This window comes from Doryrhamphus excisus, chromosome 5 (genome assembly GCF_030265055.1).
Source record: "Doryrhamphus excisus isolate RoL2022-K1 chromosome 5, RoL_Dexc_1.0, whole genome shotgun sequence".
In the NCBI taxonomy this organism is placed as follows: domain Eukaryota; kingdom Metazoa; phylum Chordata; class Actinopteri; order Syngnathiformes; family Syngnathidae; genus Doryrhamphus; species Doryrhamphus excisus.
Window position 1 is genome coordinate 8,365,339 of NC_080470.1, and position 19,294 is coordinate 8,384,632.

Genomic DNA, 19,294 nt, shown 5'->3' on the forward strand with positions numbered 1-19,294 from the left:
TGTCATCTATAGAGTTGGCAACCTTGGGAGTATCCCACCTTTGCCGCAAACTTGAAAAATTGCATATATTTTGGACTCTGTGACATATTATCCCGAGTACTCAAACCCCTTTTTACAGTGTTAGCATGCTGCCCTCCATAAAATTCAAACAGTACTCCAGAGATCTACAAGCCGACACAGGACCAATGCTATTCAATGTGTGTATTCATATGTGCACAAGTGTGAGCGCTGTCAATAAGGTCTTGTTCCCGTCATCCATTTACGTCCTCGTCTTTTTTCCATCCTCAGACTTTCCAACCACACATTCTGCAAAACTCTGGAACATTCTGAGTCGCTCATGGCATTTATCCCGCTCACATATGTGCACATATACAAACACCCTTACACACACACTAATGTTCATGCTGCCATCATGCTTGTCCTGTGGTTCCTGTCCTGGTCTGGGAAGTAACAGTTAGGGTGCAGGGCCCTTGAAGGGTGGTGTCTGCCTTGGTTAGGTACTGCATGGCAGCGCTGACCCTTGAATCTCTATATTCGCACCACTTCCTGCTCTGATGCTACAAGCAACACCCCATGAAAAACATGTGCATGTGCATTAAATATCATTTAGCCTATTATAACCACACAATGACTTATAATTATGGATGACTGGTCTGACACTGCAGATGTAGACGTGCATGCGTCATAGACATGGATGGACGTATGGATGGATGCTAAGCAATACCAAGAAACGACATTTAATATGGAAAGGCAAATTATTCTGCACACCACCACACAGCAGACTGAGTAGGAGACCAGCATGTTAACGTAGCACATTAATAGTTATTCAACTATACAATAGCACAGGCTGAATATAGGATACAGGAGCCATATCGTTTGTCTCGTTGTCACAAGCCTAGCGCCCCCTCTCGTGGCTGTTAATGGTAATGCTCACACCTTGGTTCATGTCAGTCAGTATGAATTACCATGTCAAATTACACTTCACTGTAAGTCACAGGACCAGCCAAACTATGGATAAAAACATGACAGAAAATATGGTATATGACTATGCAGTGTTTCCCCAAACATTATGTTGGGCATACATATATATAAATGTATACAGTATGGAAAGTAATTATTTAATCCCCTGCTGATTTTAACTCTTTACAAAAGATTTGAACAACCTATCATTTTTATGGTAATTAAAAGACAAAATGTAAAAAAAAAAAAGACAGAAAAAATCCTGAAGAAAATATAATTATATTAACATTAAAAACTAATATAGATAGGCATTTGTAAATAAATATTTTGTTCCAAAGTAAAATGTGACTTGTACTTGGTGAAATCCTCGTTGACAGTCAGTCGTTTCAATGAGTGGGCCGTAAGGGTTGTACACATCTGAGGATGGATTTTGCTTCGATAAACAGCCCCAAAGCAGTGTGCGCTTTATGAGCACATAACCGGTCTGTGCAGGTTAGAGTGCTTTCTGGTTGGTAGGGGATGAAATTTAGATTTCTTCCAATCAAATTGATCAATTGGATGTATTTTTTTTTTAACAAACACATTTATAACATTGATTTCATGTTTCAATTCAGCATCAGATACTTATTTTCCCTGCTATGTGTACCTATAACGACATTTTGGGCCCAGGTAGCCCCATTGCCTGTCTCACGATATTTAGAGCTACAGCTGGTGTCATGCTTTCCTGCCCCCATGCCAGCGTCAAAGCATTCCATGCCAGACCAATGGAAAAAAAGTCTCAAGCCTCAGCTCTGTTTAATAACAAGAAGCCCCTTTGAATCCATATTAGCCCATAAACCCTGCCCTCACCTCACTGTTTCCTGTCATGGGCAGCTTCATGTTAGCAGTAATTTGTAGTGGCATTATTTAATGGTTAGGAGATGAGAGTACACATATCCAACGATTACCAAGTCAATATCACCTGACAAAATGAAAACCTTTAAACAATCTCTATTTAGATCCCTCTATTTTGTAGTTAAATACCAAAGGATGTTAAAGTAATTGGAGAGCTAGTATGTACATATTACAGAAAACATTGTTAAAACAAGCTTTGCAAAAGTGCTGACCGTATGCAAGAAAATATATGCAAGCACATATATTGCCAATGCTCAATAAAAATATCTAAAACCCTAAATAAAAAAAATAAAATCTACCAAAGACAAAAGCCTGACAAAAAATAAGTATGCAAGTGCAGAGTGCAATCATAAATTGTAAACACAGAAAAAATAAGACTAAGCAGAAAATGCACATACTGAACATACAACAGGCCTACACAGTCAGGTTTTTGGCGAGAAATACCAGCTTGTCAACATTTGCTAGCTACAGGGATGAATGAAGGCAGGTGTGTTTGGCTATGTTCACACTGCAGGATGATGCAGATTTTTTTTTACTAAAAGCATATCATTACAAGAAAATGTGACTTTGTACTTGTAACCTGCTACCCAACAATCTACAACAACCAAGGCTTTACCAATACAATCACACAAATACCACTAAACTTAGCTACACATGCTTGTCAGGTTTGATGTGGAATTTTTATACGCTGCAGGTTTGGTCTCTCTGGGCAAACACAAACGTGAAGCAAAACTGCTTTCATAAATGTGCTAGCTTTCGTTAGATTCTCTTCCCTATCCAGTGACACACAAACTCAATATATATTTTTTATCTACTGACCCGACGGCAGTATTATAGTAAGCTAGAGTATGTGAGCACGTGACACAACCAGGAAGTGTTACCAAGTGACATCACTCCAGCCGCGGCTGCAGGATACTCGCAAGGACCAGCCTTCGTGACTATGCAAGCTGCGCCCTTCAAGGGTGGGAGACAATTCAAGTCTTTGCGTGTAACTGCTCATTCGATGCTTAAGGTAACAATGGTTACAGTACCTGTCCCGTGATGCCAGTGATAACAGCCACTTTCCTCTCATTCCTTGTAACGTCGGAGCACTGAGCCATATTTTATTTCACAAAGCGACCACTAGAACAGGAAGAAGCTGTCTGTTCAGTTTACAGTTAAACATACATACAAACTGTCACTGAATGTGCTATGTACACATTCACTACATTCATCTCAACACGACGTAGCAGGAAGAAGCTATCTAAACCAATCAGAGGACAGCAGTAGAGGACGCTTCAACGAAGAGGGATGACGCGTCCTAAAAACTAGCGCTTTCATTCACAGCGCCATCTGCAGGCTTGAATTGGAACTACTGTATATTGTATATAGTGGTTTAGTAATGCTACGTTAATATTCTTTTATTTTTTGCCACTTAAATAGATTTTTATTCTATCCATACACTTTAGCTGACAAGGTATAGTCATGTATGCGTTGCGCTTTGTGGCTATATTATTTTTTCTCCAGGGTTATTAATTTACTTTTCATATAGTTATTCTGTACCATGATACAGCTATTCATTATACATGTTCAGTCAGATTAATTTCTTGATTTACTTATTACGTCTGGTTATGTCAGTATCTGGACTATACTTATCCATTCACTACACAATGTTATATCAGGTTGACTAATGTAAAAGTTGTAAAAGACAAATCCAGGCATGGGAAAAATCAAGTATTTAATTCCAGGGTTTAAAACAAACAATCCCCACACAAACTGGCAACAAAACAAAAAACAATCCTCAAAACCAGGACCTTAAACAACTAGTGAAGCAAAAGTAGCTAATACAAAAGCTAAACATAAATACACTCACCAAAAACAGTGAGTATTCCTCTCAAGCCGGACTCGATAAGCAGCATTAATTAATTGCTGTCCAATATACACACTTTGAAAGAAGTGTGAAGCTTTTACTGCACCCTTCGACCAGCCTCAGCCATGTTGAGGCCGTAACTGACAACATGATCCACAATTGTAGCCCTACGGTCATCAGGAACCTGTCCATGTATTTGGCCTATCCTCCTCCCTTAGGTCGCTTTCCTCTTCCTCCATGCATCCTTCCCCCTCTTCCATCATGCTGAGTGTTACTGTATAAAATTTGCTTGACAAAGTGTGACAACTTTTTCAACATCGGTGAGTGATAAGGATCGACTGACCATGACCATGAAAGGTACGCATAGTTGGGTTTTATAGTGTACTTTATTTTTTTGTACATACCCTATATTCATTAACATCATTACACAAAATGTATCATAAACAGCTATTTTTCAAAATTACACAGCTTTTTAGTTCAAAATGGAACAGCAAACAACTGAGACAAACATTCCATCACATAAAGGTGATCCAGTAAGAGGCAGCATTATGTCCAGTGACTACAGTACAGTTGGTTATTATTGGGCAGGATTGAAAGGATTTTTTTTTTTACATCTTCAACAAAACTGTGACAGTACTACAGTCAATGTCTCTGATCTGCACACCATTGAACTGAACCCTGCAGAAATGAGAGAAATTCTGTGTGACGTTTGTGATCAAATATAGTAAATAAAGCAAAGCACTTCAAGTACAGTCCGGTGCTAAACAGTAAATAAATTAACATCAACACCAGTCAAAAACATAAAACATTCATAAAAGGTAGTATTGTTCTTTGTTATGCCTTCATGGAAGGCGAGGGGGCTACAGTACCAACTCCAGGCTGCCAAAGCAGCATGGAAGCAAACCGCAAGCAATAAAAAGTACAGCGAATGTGTGCTGTATATGACATAAACCAGGATCTTAGTATGACATATTTTACAGGACCCTACTAAAGAAATGAACAAGATGTGTCTTCAATCAAGCTCTACTGTAAGTACATTCCTATTTTTTTTTGTCCAAATAAAAGTTTTTCATAAGACTTGTACATAAAAATAAAGAAAGTAACGTGTATTCTCAAAAAATATACTTTACTTCAGCTAGTAGCATTCAATTGTTTTTTTGATGAACCTCAGAAAACAGACCAAAAATTGCCAGGCATGCACATAATGCGTTATATCAGTAAACCATTAAAGCATGACTCAGAGATAGTATAGTAAATCTATAGGTGATGACTTTCGTTAGAGGACTACGTCATTTGTTAAACAGTGCTCTTCAACTGTATCTTTATATTTAAAATAATATATTTTCATGTTTTTCTTACATCTTGTGAAATGCAGAAGCACTTCACAACACAAATTAGAGCTGTGACAGACGGTTTGAGCTACCATACCCAACAGCAGCAGTCCCTAACCTTTTTGGAGCCCACGGACCGTGAATTGTTGTTAGAATCCCAGAGAAAAAGCTTGTTCATGTTTCATTTTTGCACCTGCAGGTAGTGATGGTAAGCACCCAAATTTGACAGCAATATGACATCATCATAAAATACATCTTTGCAAATTATTTTTCAAATAAAAATGCCCGTATGTCAAAAATGCATATGCATTTACATTAAATTCAATGTAGTTGTTCACAAAGCTGTTTTAAAAATGTTTCTTTTTTAAATATATACATAAAATTTCCACAGCCGTGGCCTGGTGGTTAGCGAACCCTGCTGTACAGGATAAATATTACAAATACAATGATGAAACTGCCCAATTCTTCTGTTTTGGCCTCATAAAAACACTGCTATGATCAGAGGTAAGAGCAGCTATCCCAAGCCTATATGCGGAGCTAGGCAGTGAGTAGTTATCCAGGAGCCAGACAGGTACAGCAGCATTGGTCCAGTGTTGGACATCAGGGCCCTACATTTTCGAAAGCCATGATGCCAGTGTTTCTGAAAGGGTAAAAACACTTTGGTTTGTAACAAGAGAAATAAACTGAGGAATAATTGTCAGTTGGTGTGAGAGAAAACCAGGAAAAGATCTCACCTTTCTAGCACTCTGGAGAGGGTGCCCGCGTGGAGTGACACTTATTTTTCTGCATTGAAAACAGGATACATTGATTTAGAGAATTGGAACATTCACTATAGATGGATAGTAGTAGTAGTAACAAAACGGTGTCAAATGTTTTCACTGGAGTTATACTATATTCTCTAAAAATCAGAAATAAATCAATAATATAATGATATGATTACCCACCAGTTCATGTACACTGCTTCCAGAAAGTATTCATAGCATTTCACTTTTCCTGCATTGTTTTGTTAGAGCCTAATTTCAACATTGAATAAATGTTTCAAATTTTTCTTACCATAATATTACAGAAAGCACCTCATAATGTCAACATGAAAATGATTGTTTTGGAATTAATTGCAAATGTATTAAAAGTTTAAAAAAATATCAATTCACATTTACCTAAGTATAAAGCCATGATGAGCTCAGCAGGACTCACTAACCACTAAACCCTTGAGCCCAGTCAGGTTCATGATTCACTTGTCAGCACCCTTATGTGGCGTTACCAAGTGAGTCAAGTAATTCCAAGTTCACGAGTTCTGGGGTTCAAGTGCTAGGACAAGCGAGCACCTCAGACAACAACAGGAAGTGGAAAGGAGTGTTGATTTGAAGCCAAAAGCAGATCTGTTGCTTTTTCCATGAGGCTAAAACGTTCATACAATAACTGTCAATACTCGACAAAATGTAAGCCACGCCCTTGTTTGTTCTTGAACCTGATTAGACTCGAACCTATGTCACCTGAGTTGAATACGTTGAGGGGAACTGTGCTGCTTAATCCTAACTTTTCATTGAAAATCTCAAGTATTTTGAAATCGTCAGCCTAAAGTCCAACTTAAGTCCCAAGTCATTGATGTCAACTCCAAGTCGAGTTACAAGTCTTTGATCATATTGTTAAGTCAAGTCCAAAGTCATCAAAATTGTGACTCAAGTCCACACCTCTGGAGAATAGACCATTACCTTCAAATGTAAATTATAGTGCAAACTCCGATCTGACAGCCATGGATGTCTGAGAGACTCTGCAGCACTCATCCTCCAGCTTTTGCTCTTAACGAGCAAACGAGTGATGAAGTCTTTAGCCTCATCAGAAACATCTGTAAACTCCTCTTCTTCGAAGTTCCACTGGCAAGCCAGAATGTTGTTTAAAGTCTCGTTGTCATCATCGCCCAGGAAAGGAGACAAGCCACTGAGTCTGAAAAGGGACAAGATGTAAAAGAAAATGACAATCAGGGTGGCTGGATAACAATATTGGAGACAATACTTGAAGGACATTGAAGGAGTTTTGAAGCAGACCAGTTGATTTGAAACTCACAGCATGTAAGTGATGACACCGAGGCTCCACATGTCTGTAGGGAAGGACACAAACTCATAGTTGATGACTTCAGGTGCCAAAAATTCAGGCGTTCCAAAGTTGACCTTCAGCTTCTCTCGAGGTTTATATCTGTTAAAAACACACATTGTTATACGTTGGATAAGATGCAGTTATGATATAAATAAACAAGATGAAATTATTACCTCCTGGCCAGACCGAAATCAATTATTTTAATCTTGTTTGTAGCTCTGCTGACACATAGGATGTTCTCTGGCTGAAGATTAAAAACAAACAAAAGACATACGACACATTATGTAAAATATATATGCAAGAAAAAATAATGAAAGGCGGACACCAATGATTTCTAACTTCCTGGCATGGCTTGTTGTGAAGATTCTTTGTTGAAGGTCTGAAAGCAATTAACCACGATAAACGAGGGACGATCCTATTATTTTGATGACTGTGTTTGCATAATGATGTGAGTAGGTACACTATATGGACGAAGATATTAATATGGAACTCAATAAATCAATCAATTTTCTATACCATTTATTCTGATAGGGGCGCCGCTATCCTGGGGCCTATGCCAGCTGTCTTTGGGCATGTTTTTGGAATGTGGGAGGAAACCGGAGTACCCAAAGAAAACATGATCTACTCCAAGTAATAATTAGTCATTGGCTTGGGATGCCATCTTATTTTTACATTTTATCAGTTTTAGGCATTATAGTGAAATTAAGGAAATTACGTATTTTTCAATGCAAAATATAAATCTGTATTATGATTTTAAATATTTACCTTAAGGTCAAGGTGTAGTATGTACATCTTGTGCATGTATTGCAGTCCCTCACAGATCTGGCGTATAAACAGCACTGTGTCAAACTCAGTCAGGTTGTAGTTCTCATCAATGATGCGGTCAAACAACTCTCCTCCTTCAACACTAAATCACAGAGAAAAGAGCAGACAGATTTACAACCGATTCTACTGTCCAGACAATATGGAGCAACGCATGCGGTGCCAAACAATTCATTCAGATGCGCTTGCACTTACTACTCCATGACCAGGATGATGTCATGGCGGGACTCAAAGGCTGCATACAGCTGGATGAGGTTGGAGTGGTTGAGCTGGTTCATTACCTGGATCTCATTCCTCACCACATCCTGATGGGCCAAACATTGTGATACAGCACATGTAAATAAACACATATGGACAACCGGCATAGATAGTTTAATAAAAATGTGGTTTAGAAAACATTAAATAAATGAACATGCATTGTGTTTTGCAGTCATCATTGGTTGGTTATTACTGCACCTTTTCCTTTTGGCTTTTTGCCCTGATGATCTTGGCTGCCAACGTCAGGCCTGAGGAGTTCTCTACACACTTGTGGACCTGACCAAAACGCCCCCTGGTGAAAAAGAGGATAACATAACTTATTAGAGACCACAAAGCCGTCATAAACGGTCACCATGGACCACTTTTTACCACATTTCCAAGCCAGTCTGAATTGATGATATAAAATTGTTTTTTATATTAAAATTTGAGGGCGGCACGGCGGTCGAGTGGTTAGCACGCAAACCTCACAGCTAGGAGACCAGGGTTCAATTCCACCCTTAGCCATCTCTGTGTGGAGTTTGCATGTTCTCCCCGTGCATGCGTGGGTTTTCTCCGGGTACTCCGGTTTCCTCCCACATTCCAAAAACATGCTAGGTTAATTGGCGACTCCAAATTGTCCATAGGTATGAATGTGAGTGTGAATGGTTGTTTGTCTATATGTGCCCTGTGATTGGCTGTTCAGGGTGTACCCCGCCTCTCGCCTGAAGACAGCTGGGATAGGCTCCAGCACCCCCCGCGACCCTCGTGAGGATAAGCAGAAGAAAATGAATGAATGAATATTAAAATTTGTTGTGGGCTGGAAATTTGACTCTCCAATGTGTGAGGGAGCATTTGGGTTTGATCTTTTACATCACTAAAATACTGGTTCTACAGACCATTTCCATGCCCTTGTCCCTAAGAGCTAATATTTGGGGAGGTTTTGGGTCTAAACCCCACATAAGTTGCTCAGACAGTGCTGATCACCCAGGATGGCACATCAGCAAGTTTTGCTCTGTCTCACAAAACAGTGTCAGGACACAAGGAGATGGTGGAGGGCGCTGCAGGAGAGCAACCCAGCAGCAGTACTGCTGTCTGCTCCTTCATGGTGGGAGAACACAAGGTCAAAGTGCCCCTCTTAGTGACCAAAAACAGGCCAATAATGTGCATGTTTCTGCTCAAACTGTCAGAAAAAAAGTGCAGCCTGTGATCACAGCCCAGCACCGTGCAGCCAGGTAGGCTATGTGTATTTGTTTGCATCGTCTTTGTATCGTCTCACTCACCCTCCTAGGACTTCTTCTTTGTTGATGGAGTAGTAGGCGGCTATCTGATGAGGTTTGGGAGTCACAATACGATGGTCAAACGGTGCTGATGGTGGAGGACTTGAGTCTAAGGGAACAGCAAAAGTTAGATCAAAAGTAAATAGAGATCAGTTTAGAATGATCATGATGTCGCAACAGCATAGAATCATGTCAATACTACTGACTAACGCAAATGTGTTTTTGTGGTACATTACATAAAACAAATATCTCACCGATGAAGAATTCCTTCACATCCGACTCATTTCTCTCTTGTTCCAGCTCCGTTTTCACTGCATCAGGGTTAATGTGTTGTTGCTGGTCTTCTCCCAACACCAACTCATCAGCCTTATTATCTTTAATGTCTTCTACACGACTTTTTTTAAGATCATCCTTTACCGGTTCTTCTTCTGTGACGCGACGTTTGCTGCAGGATGCCACATCTCCAACATCTTCAGAGCTACTCACACAGGCACATAAATTCAAATCAATACATATTCATTCTTTGTGAATGATGTGATGAATGAAATTGTGTATGTGCATATACCTCTGTTGTTTTAAGACAGATGTCTTGTCATTCTTTTCAGAAATGTCGGTAAAATTACTGAGGGCTTTGAATGACACTTCGGCCTTATTTTCATTTGTCTCTAATTTTGCATCGTCCTCAGGACCCGTGTCTTCAGCATCTTCTCCACCTCGCCACTCCTGAGCTGATCCCTTCAGAATGAAATTGGACAACTCCAGATGTAACCCATATGCCCATCCATCTGCCTTCCCATGAGAATGATCTATATCAGGGGTGTCAAACATACGGCCCGCGGGCCGGAACCGGCCCCAAAGGAGGTTCGATCAGGCCCGCAGGATAATTTGAAAGTGGAAAAAATGCATAAAAGACATGGAATTAATATTTTTAATTCGCTGCAATTCATGGATTATCCGCTAAGGGGCGCACTCTTTCCATCAGAGGAGAAGACAAGCCGCATCACTGAGACAGACTGAAAACAGCAGACGGTATCAATGCGCCATCTGCTGCTTGTTACGACGTTGTTAATACCTTGGTCTCTACCTTTCCGCTACACCCTCATTAGCCAAAATGTCGTTATCCAAACGGAGAAAAGTAGATAAGGAGTGTAGAATTTTCAAAGAAAAATGGACCACGTCCTATTTATTTACAGACATGCACGGAAAACCTTTGTGCTTGGTGTGTTTGCAACTAGTTTCGGTATTGAAGGAATATAATATTCGACGCCACTACGAGACTCATCACAGCCAAAAATATGACGGCTTACTGTTTGCATTGAAAGAATACAGCTCTGTGAAGATGAATCCTTACTGTGGTGATTTAAAAAATGTGCACTTTAATGTTAGTCAGCAGCTTCAAAACAAAAAACAAAAAAAGTTGTGTGATGGAATTCTACTGTTCATACAACTCCATAAATTTTCAGTATATATTGTATGTGTATGTATGTTTCATGTATGAAGTTTACAGATTTACAGGACAGGCGAACACTTTCTTCATTACACATTTCAAATCACTCTCCTTAGTTTGTAAGGTGTACGCAGAGATTACATTTAGATTTTATATGCGTATGTGTAAGTGGTTTAAAAATCCCTTTCTTTAAAAGTCTCATTTAATCTTAAAGTGCATTACTATATTTTTCAGTACCAATTAAAGTTTTGTGCCTTTGTACAATCAGTGGGATCAGTTGCAATGCATATTTGTGAATGATAAAAGTAAATTGCACATTTGTCTAAGGAAATATGAGGTGTTTCATGAAATGTTTTGTAAAAGGATAGTTCATTAAATTTCAATATTTTCCTAATGTTCTTGTGCTTCTTTACACCAAAACAAAGGAAAGACATGATATTTTGGTTATTTATAGCAGAGTATGGTATCATTTTAATGGTCCGGCCCACTTGACATCTCCCTAGGCCGTATGTGGCCCACGATGCCAAATGAGTTTGACACCCCTGATCTATATTCTCTTTGTTGAGTTTGTATACCTGCTCTGGAAGCACAGGTGCAGGAAGTGAGTCTGAAGTAGAGAAAAACACAGACAGTATTTTATACAGAGGGTGCCCACAAATCTTTGTCCAATTCAAAAAATATTACAAAAGCAGCTGATGCGCTATAGCCATCAGAAAGATGTTTGTTAAATATGGCGAACAAACTTACATCCCTACTCCTAATTCTGTAATAATTTTCACAGATTTATCTATTAATTAGCTTTTGTAAAAAATGTGTAAAATGGTAAAGAGATTTTATGGACATCCTGACTACCTATCATCTCTCATACATGCATTTTTTTATTCTGGTATCTTGACAACTATTGGATAGAGCTTTAATGTCAGCATGCAAAGTAGGTGGTTGTAGGTCAAATCTACCTGATGTTTCCAGGGACCACTTTTTCATCTGGGCTTTCAGGCTCTGCAAGTTCACTTTGCCTTTATCTTTGTCATCTTTTCCCTAAAGAAAGCAAAAACAACCAATCATAGAGTGACTTAGAGTGAATCATAGATGACCAGAGGAAGGCAAAATACTTTTTGTTAACTCATTTGCGACCAAAGACATACGTTTTTTTCAGCCAAAACAAGGACGTCTTTATATGTGTTTTACATTTTTTGAATGGGAGGCACAAAGAGGTGATGATGCAACTCCACAATAAAAGAGAGTATGTTTGCTGCAGTTTTAAGACGAAAAAACAGCCACAAGGTGGCAAAATGTATTTTATAAGAGCATAGCCTAAGTCTTTCCCATTGAAATACTTGCTCCGTCGCAACCAGGAAGTGAAAAGGCATCTCGCTGTGTATCGTGAAGGACGTTACTCATTGAAGGGAGATTTTAAAGCATGCACGCGTGTGCAAATGTGTGTTTTTTTTTGCGTGTTTAGGTCGTGGCATCATTGTTTAGACATTTTAGCTAAATATATAGGGCTAAATTTGTGTCAAAATGTAAGTTATACTTGAAATGTATCTTTTCTTTTCCATGTTTTTGAAAACGGAAAAAAATTCCGTCCCTTGGGGTGGATGTTTGGCCCACAATATTCTGAGTGCCTTGAAAAATCAATCAAAATCATCAAAAATGACATGAGAGGGATGACTTTTGAGAAATGGCTGGGATTAAATGAGTTAAAGAACTGGACAAATATTGAAGAATATATCATGTAGACTACAAGGAATTTAAAAGGCACGACTCACAAGGTCTTGATGTAACTTTAAGTCAACATCCTTAATGTTTTCTTTTCTGTAGTGTCATAATTCTTAGCTTTTTTTTATAAATTAAATTTTTAATATTCTTAAAAGTTAAATTAAATTAAAAAGTTTAATTAAAATGAGCTCTGCTTCTTCCTACTCCTTTTCAGAAATATTGAATTGTGCAAATGGAACCACATGATGTTCCTTAATGTAACTTGTTTAAGATGCCTGAAACAAATAAACACACCCGACCATACCATTTAAAACATTACCCCTGCCCAATTCAGCCCAGGCTACTTGTGATAAAGACATCCTGTATTTGGACCTACTGTAGATAACCAGTCTGTGTTGGATCAGTTACACCTCTGAGAGATGATAGGATACTACTTGACATTTTATTATGAACATTACAAATGACCTGGGACTGACAGATTGAAGAACAGCAGAACTAATTATAGATTTAAAGGAGACATACTGACGTGGTCCTCCAAACACATACCAGAGATGTCAAAAAGGATTCACAGAACGTGCAAGTATTTCATTACAAATATATACTGTATACACTACTGTCAAAAACTGTTAGAGCACGCCAATTTTTCTAGTTTTCAAGGTTAGCTAAAACTGAAAAATAATGTGTATTCCACAAAAAGGCCATTTTCAGGGACCACAAAATGGCTCATCCATAAATTCTGGAGTACTTACTACCTCCTCCAGGGGAGCACTGCTTGTGATTACGCCGGCACACTGCATTGGAATAACCGCAAGAAAATGCGGTGTCGCAGTGAGCTTTTCCATAAGAAAGTTTTTGACTGGCTCCAACTTTCGTAGTTCCAAAATGCCATTGCTGGTTAGATGTTATGTCTTTACTATATATTTTTTCTGATACGTAGACACGCACAATCCTATGACCGTGCCTATGATTCCAAATGAATGACATCCATGCCCATGATGCAATTTTCTACTGCAACTGTATATTAACAGATCACAAAATAATGGATGTGTTCATTGCCTCAGAGGGAAATAAATGGTGTAGCTGCACAGACAAAGAAACGGCATGCTCTGGAAGCAGACACTATGACTCTATGCTCAAACAATGAGTCACAATTGCCTTATTTTGGTCTGCAACAGGATTTGATAAACTGACCTTGACTGAGATACTGGCAGTTACAGAAGACGAACAATAGGAAAGTGTAATTACAGATAAAGAATGGGTATTACGTCACACCACTGTCAGATCTTCAAAAAAGAAAATGTAAAAATCCTCACCTTCCATTTGGATTTGCGCCCAGACTTTTTAAAAGAGCAGCTCCACCAGCTTGGAGCTTTTTACCACCTCCCCAATGAAATGTATCACCTACTGGATGGCCTCCACCAGCTTCTCAACCTCATCCAACCTCTGTCCCTGAATCGGCATCCGCTCACTGATCCTCTCCAATGCAACCCGCACCTCCCTACATGCTATCACTACTTCTAAAACCATCGCTACGCCTGTCAACAGCAACATCCATCCATTCTTCACATATCCTGCTACAAACTGTCCACATAGGCAACAACAGTGAGCTGCATGCTGAGCAAATGCTCCACCTGGGAGGTCAAAGAGTCTGTACAGCTCTCATTGTCATGTATGCATGGCGGTATTCTGAGCAGAGGAAAAAAAATGAGCTATGGATTTGTCTGATCCATTGAGGGAGGTCTTTCTTCCTGCAGACTCCTGCAGAGCTCATGTATTTGGCTAAAGAGATGACTTGGCTAGAACTCATGACTGAGTCACAATTTGCCTTTTATCAGAAAGGAATTAATAATAAAGTTCTGGCAATTATGTAATCAAAAAAAAACAAGCAGATCGTAGCAGGAAGAAGAAGGTGGATGGAGGGGGGGCAAAGAGTGTTAAAAATAGCAAATGGCTCTCCAAAAGAAAGTGCAGCCCCTTGTGGGTGTCAGAGAATGGCTGGGCACTGATAAGAGTGTACATTTCTAGATTGATGCAGCTTGGGAGAGATGCTGGAGAGGATTACAATGTGACATTCGAGATGGCTCAAACCCATTTGGTTGAGTGTCAGAATCTTAAGAATCTGGGATTGAAACATGACTCGACAAAGTAAGACAAACAAATACATGTACAACCAATCAAAAACAAACAACTCAGTGTGAACACCTAAAACCCTGTGAGAGATTTAGGTGATGATGTCTATGATGGATCTGCACGATATTGAAAGTTTAGAGAAGGGTGCCAGGTGCAGGGACAAGAAAGCTTTATTAGCTACCCGAGCCTTTGTCACGGATATAAAAATACTTCTGAACCAAATGCCTTCTACTTTCCATAACATTTTCCATTGACATTTTAAACAGGTTAGATTATAGTTACTACCTCAAACTATCAGGATGCTTAAAGAACTAAAGCCTGTATTATTATTATTATTACTATTATTTTGTTGTTACATTTGGTGCAAGACTCCAAATTGTCCATAAGTATGAGTGTGAATGGTTGTCTATATGTGCCCTGTGATTGGCTGGTGACCAGTCCAGGGTGTACCCTGGATGTGCATAACAAAGAAAGTCTTTATTGAGGTCTTAATGGCAAAAATCAAAAGACATTGCTCAAACGCTATGAAAAGGTTACACCAAAAATCCAGTCCCAAAAAGCAACATAAGACAGTAAGAAGGCATGGCTAAACAAGGGCGAAGCAAAAAGGCATAGCATAACTCCGGCACAAAAAATGGGCTGTAGGCCAAATAAGACACAAAGACGCCAGAGCTAAATAGAGACACTACTTGCCAAGGGAGGACTGTAAACACGGATAGGGAGTGTGTATCCAAACAGCAGGAGAGAGTCACGTGCTGCAAACAACTTTACATCTTCATGCTGTAACGGTTGGCCTAAGTTGGCTTCATTGCCAATCTGCCATAGGTGTGTCTCAATCGACACACAGGTGGTCTGGGCATAAAGAAACACAATGGAAACCACACAAAGTCCACAACATAATTATTGTGTCCATAGGCCCCAAGCATCAGGCAGTCATTGACAGCAAATGATTCACATGCATTACAAGCGTTGGATAGAATGGTGAAAAAATGGTTGGTCTCACAGCCTTTGTGGGGTTTGAATGAGGAGGCATCAAAATCCTTTTATTGTCACTGTGGCCATGCAAGGTGATCACAAAAGGAACCAAGGAACCTGGTGTTGCTATTCAAACTTGAGCGTACAGAGAGTGCGGAAGCAACTTCTATTGTGACAAACGACCAAAGAATGAGCTGACACAAACACGTGACACGTGGATACTGACACACATGTTCATACCTTTGAGAAACTTCATGCAGACCTCAATTATTCACTTCTCAGAGAGAGACGTGACAAAGCACCGATACCTATATACTGGCAATCTGCCAGCACCGGAAAAAACTGACCTCCAGTCTGTCCCTCACACTCTTCCCATTACAGACAAGTTGTCAGCTATCAAGTTCAACTCATATCTTAGCAGTGGTGACAATGACATGAGTTCCCTGTGCATGTATAGACACAAGTCGGACACATTCTGTGGAGGCACTAGCTTTCTCAAAACAACTTGATCAGTCCACAGTTGCAATCGATTGAATGCTCTGCCTTGATATGAAAGTTTAATGTTAGTGCGGCCCGCGCAAGTTTGATATGGATGCTGTATGGTATCATGTACCCAGAAAAAATTATTAAGTTTGATTAATGTTCATTTTAAGGTTAAATAACTGTTAATAGTTATCCTCCCTATCCGTGTGGAAGTGGTAACTTTTTGGCGATTTAAGTTTAAAGGAAATAACTTGAAGGCTACCGTTTAGGTCGCCAGCTCTCTAGTTTGCGAGTTAGCATGTGTCTCAAGACCCTGCAGTTGTGCAATATGTTGTAAATAAAAAAAAGTATAAATGTGACTATAGTCGTGTTTTGTCATGTCTACAGGGCTCTAATAATGCTTTGTTCATTTTAATCTGCAAAAAATAATTTGTCTACCCACCAACTATATGTGGTTTCTTGAGTTTTTATTATTTGCCGTTTTATTATTATTATATTTATTTATTACTGATTGATTGATTTTCTTTATTCTTGATTTGTTTATTTATTTTTCATCTTATTTTGTGTAGAAAAATAAAAAGTATTATTAAAATCGACTAAATAATGAATCACAGCATTGATGAATTAATATTCTGTACAGTACAGAACACGGTACAGTATCTCAAAATAGCCACCAAAACCTACCCAGGAAAAAAAAGCTCCTCCTTGCCACGAGGTAGAGACGAATATCCACAGTTCAGTAAAAAATGAGCATCTCAGTCAATACTCAACCATCTCTAGTGTAGACCAAGCATGTGGCCAATAATGGTTGCCTTTTCTCCGCTTTCTGAGCATTTTCCGATGTATTTAATGTATTCTGCATATATATTTCTATGTGTCAATGACACATTTTTGGCTTGGTTTTAAACTTATGTGGCTGCTTAGTGTCTATTTGTACAGGACATTGGTGAAAATTATGCTGGCAGGTTAGGTTTCTGTTCAAGATTGTTTTTAACCAGTGGCGTACAAGCTTGAATGCTGTGCTGACAGGTCTGACTGCGTAACATGGCATTGACCTAAATGTATAGATTTTCTGCTTCCCAGAATAACTGGGTGAACCAATTTAATCAATGGCATCTGATTAGCAACACTACATCATACAGTAACCTCTATGCTTTCTATGTTGAATTGCTGTTAAAAGTTCCCAACAGTCCGATGGTGTCAACTTATACACCCAAGCTTTTATTGACTCAGTCAGTCATGCCGGAGCTGAAAAGGGCCTTTTCAATGTTGTTCCTCCAGAACTGTCCAAAATGGGGCCAAAAAAATGGAAAAACACCAGTATACATTGTACTGACAGATCGATTGCTTTAATAAAAACAATCCCAATTCACATGCTTATGTGTTCTGAGCTTTTGAGTGTGTGAATGTAATATATTTCAGTTTACCTCTGTACTGTACTGATAATGAGTTATGCAAACCACTGAAAATTGACACCAGTCAACATCCCAGCGGGGCAAGGTGAAAACAATACATTCCCAGGGCAGGCAACTCAGGACAGTCAAGAAGTAAGATTTAAACTGGTTGCGCATAAGTGATGTATTTGATGTCATACAACTTCATGTCAAAAAACCCTAACTATCCCTTTAAATGTATTGCGTGGCGTACCCCAGGGATCAATACTGGAACCAAGACTGTTCACCCTATATTAAAATGGCACCTGTAAAGCCACAAAAGTTCGTATTATTTGCATACAATGCTACAGCATTTTGTTCTGGAGAAAATACACAAGGGCTAAATGACTATACTAATGAGATGGTTTGATGAAAACAGACCATCCCTTTAGTAAAACTAAAATAATGTATTTGGTTATAGCAGATAGGACACTTGTATAATTCTCAGTTTTGGACATGTGGAATTGTGACTTGTAAAATGTGACGTAGTCCAATGTAGCATGTTCCAAATATATTATACCGTTACCGTAGATCGTGGAAAACAGACAGGAAAAGTTTTCTTTGCCATCTCCCGCAATGACATCACCTCATGCCAAACTCACTCAAGTACACGTAAATTTGGCTCTTAGTTTTTTTGTTCAGTGCTTCTTGAAACATTTTTATTTTTTTTTTAATTCCCCATGAGACATTGAAATATTGAGATCTGTCAATATTTCAGTATGAGGCCAATGTCAAAGCACTGCCACATTAGCACCAACGCCAACCACCATTACAGATTTCCACAATGGATTCATTACTTTCTAATGTGTGTAGAAAAAGTCAGTGGGATCTACTCCCTGCTCACTATTTACAACCTAACCTGTAAATTTACGTCTCAAATGATGAAAACACAAAATGATCACAAATAAATCTGACATTTAATGCAGTAACACTAACGGGCTATAACTTTCACACTTTTATCAGAATGCTCACACTCCTTGATTATTTCAACATTGTAAACGGTTATTAGATGTTTTGTGTTGCACAGAAGGGGTGTAGTTTGAAGTGAATTGTGATTTTTTCGCAAATTGGTCAGAGGTGAAGGAAATAAATTTTCAGAGAACTTTCTATTTCACTTTTTTTTTGCTTAAAAACACAATTTTTATGCTGCTACTGAGCAGCGATCCCAAAACTCTCCAAATGAAGAGGGTGCATGGCAATTTTTTTTATATCTACACTTGTTGTGTATTTTAGCTGTACAATGTGTATATTTCACACGTTTGAAAAAAAACAAGACTTTTCAAAATGCTACACTGCACATGATCTTAAACGGGATCTTGAGAGGCGATCATATGATACATTTTATCACCTTTGCACTGGTTGATAGAGGCCAGATTGGTGCCACAGCAAATCATATGTAAGGCAACAAATCCTCAATTAAAAATTGTATCTGTATTGAAGTTTCATATGTTATTGCACATGTCAAAACCGGAACCTAGCCGTCTGTTTTACCTGTATGTCTGGAGGCGTGGTGCTCCTCTTTTTGCTCGAGAATAATGTCCACAGCCTCTGCCACAAGAAAGTGGCCACCAGGCACACACTCCCTAATATCCATAGATCTTTATCTCTTAGGAAGTTCTCCATTGTGGAATGCTTCCTCTTCC

The 19,294-nt window shown here is 39.0% G+C and overlaps 2 protein-coding genes across 5 annotated transcripts in view; both read right to left on the bottom strand.

The window, feature by feature from the left end:
* gmds (GDP-mannose 4,6-dehydratase) overlaps positions 1–3,097 on the bottom strand; it is a 55,714-nt gene extending 52,617 nt beyond the window's left edge. The window contains exon 1 of the mRNA XM_058073865.1: positions 2,886–3,097. Within this exon, the coding sequence (XP_057929848.1) occupies positions 2,886–2,954 (69 nt within the window). The 5' untranslated portion in view covers positions 2,955–3,097. The remainder of the gene's footprint in view (positions 1–2,885) is intronic.
* Positions 3,098–4,112: 1,015 nt separating this feature from the next.
* mylk4b (myosin light chain kinase family, member 4b) overlaps positions 4,113–19,294 on the bottom strand; it is a 42,321-nt gene continuing 27,139 nt past the window's right edge. For 3 of the 4 annotated variants that reach the window (XM_058073606.1, XM_058073607.1, XM_058073605.1), the window contains 13 exons: positions 11,868–11,949; positions 11,487–11,518; positions 10,030–10,199; positions 9,719–9,942; positions 9,468–9,573; positions 8,407–8,500; positions 8,146–8,255; positions 7,894–8,035; positions 7,302–7,372; positions 7,099–7,227; positions 6,747–6,978; positions 5,769–5,817; positions 4,113–5,674 (listed from right to left, as the gene is read on the bottom strand). In XM_058073606.1, coding sequence (XP_057929589.1) covers positions 5,773–5,817; positions 6,747–6,978; positions 7,099–7,227; positions 7,302–7,372; positions 7,894–8,035; positions 8,146–8,255; positions 8,407–8,500; positions 9,468–9,573; positions 9,719–9,942; positions 10,030–10,199; positions 11,487–11,518; positions 11,868–11,949 — 1,437 coding nt within the window. In that variant the 3' untranslated portion in view covers positions 4,113–5,674; positions 5,769–5,772. Of the gene's footprint in view, positions 5,675–5,768; positions 5,818–6,746; positions 6,979–7,098; positions 7,228–7,301; positions 7,373–7,893; positions 8,036–8,145; positions 8,256–8,406; positions 8,501–9,467; positions 9,574–9,718; positions 9,943–10,029; positions 10,200–11,486; positions 11,519–11,867; positions 11,950–13,943; positions 14,063–19,294 lie in introns of those variants that run through there. The other variant, XM_058073608.1, reaches the window with a different exon arrangement.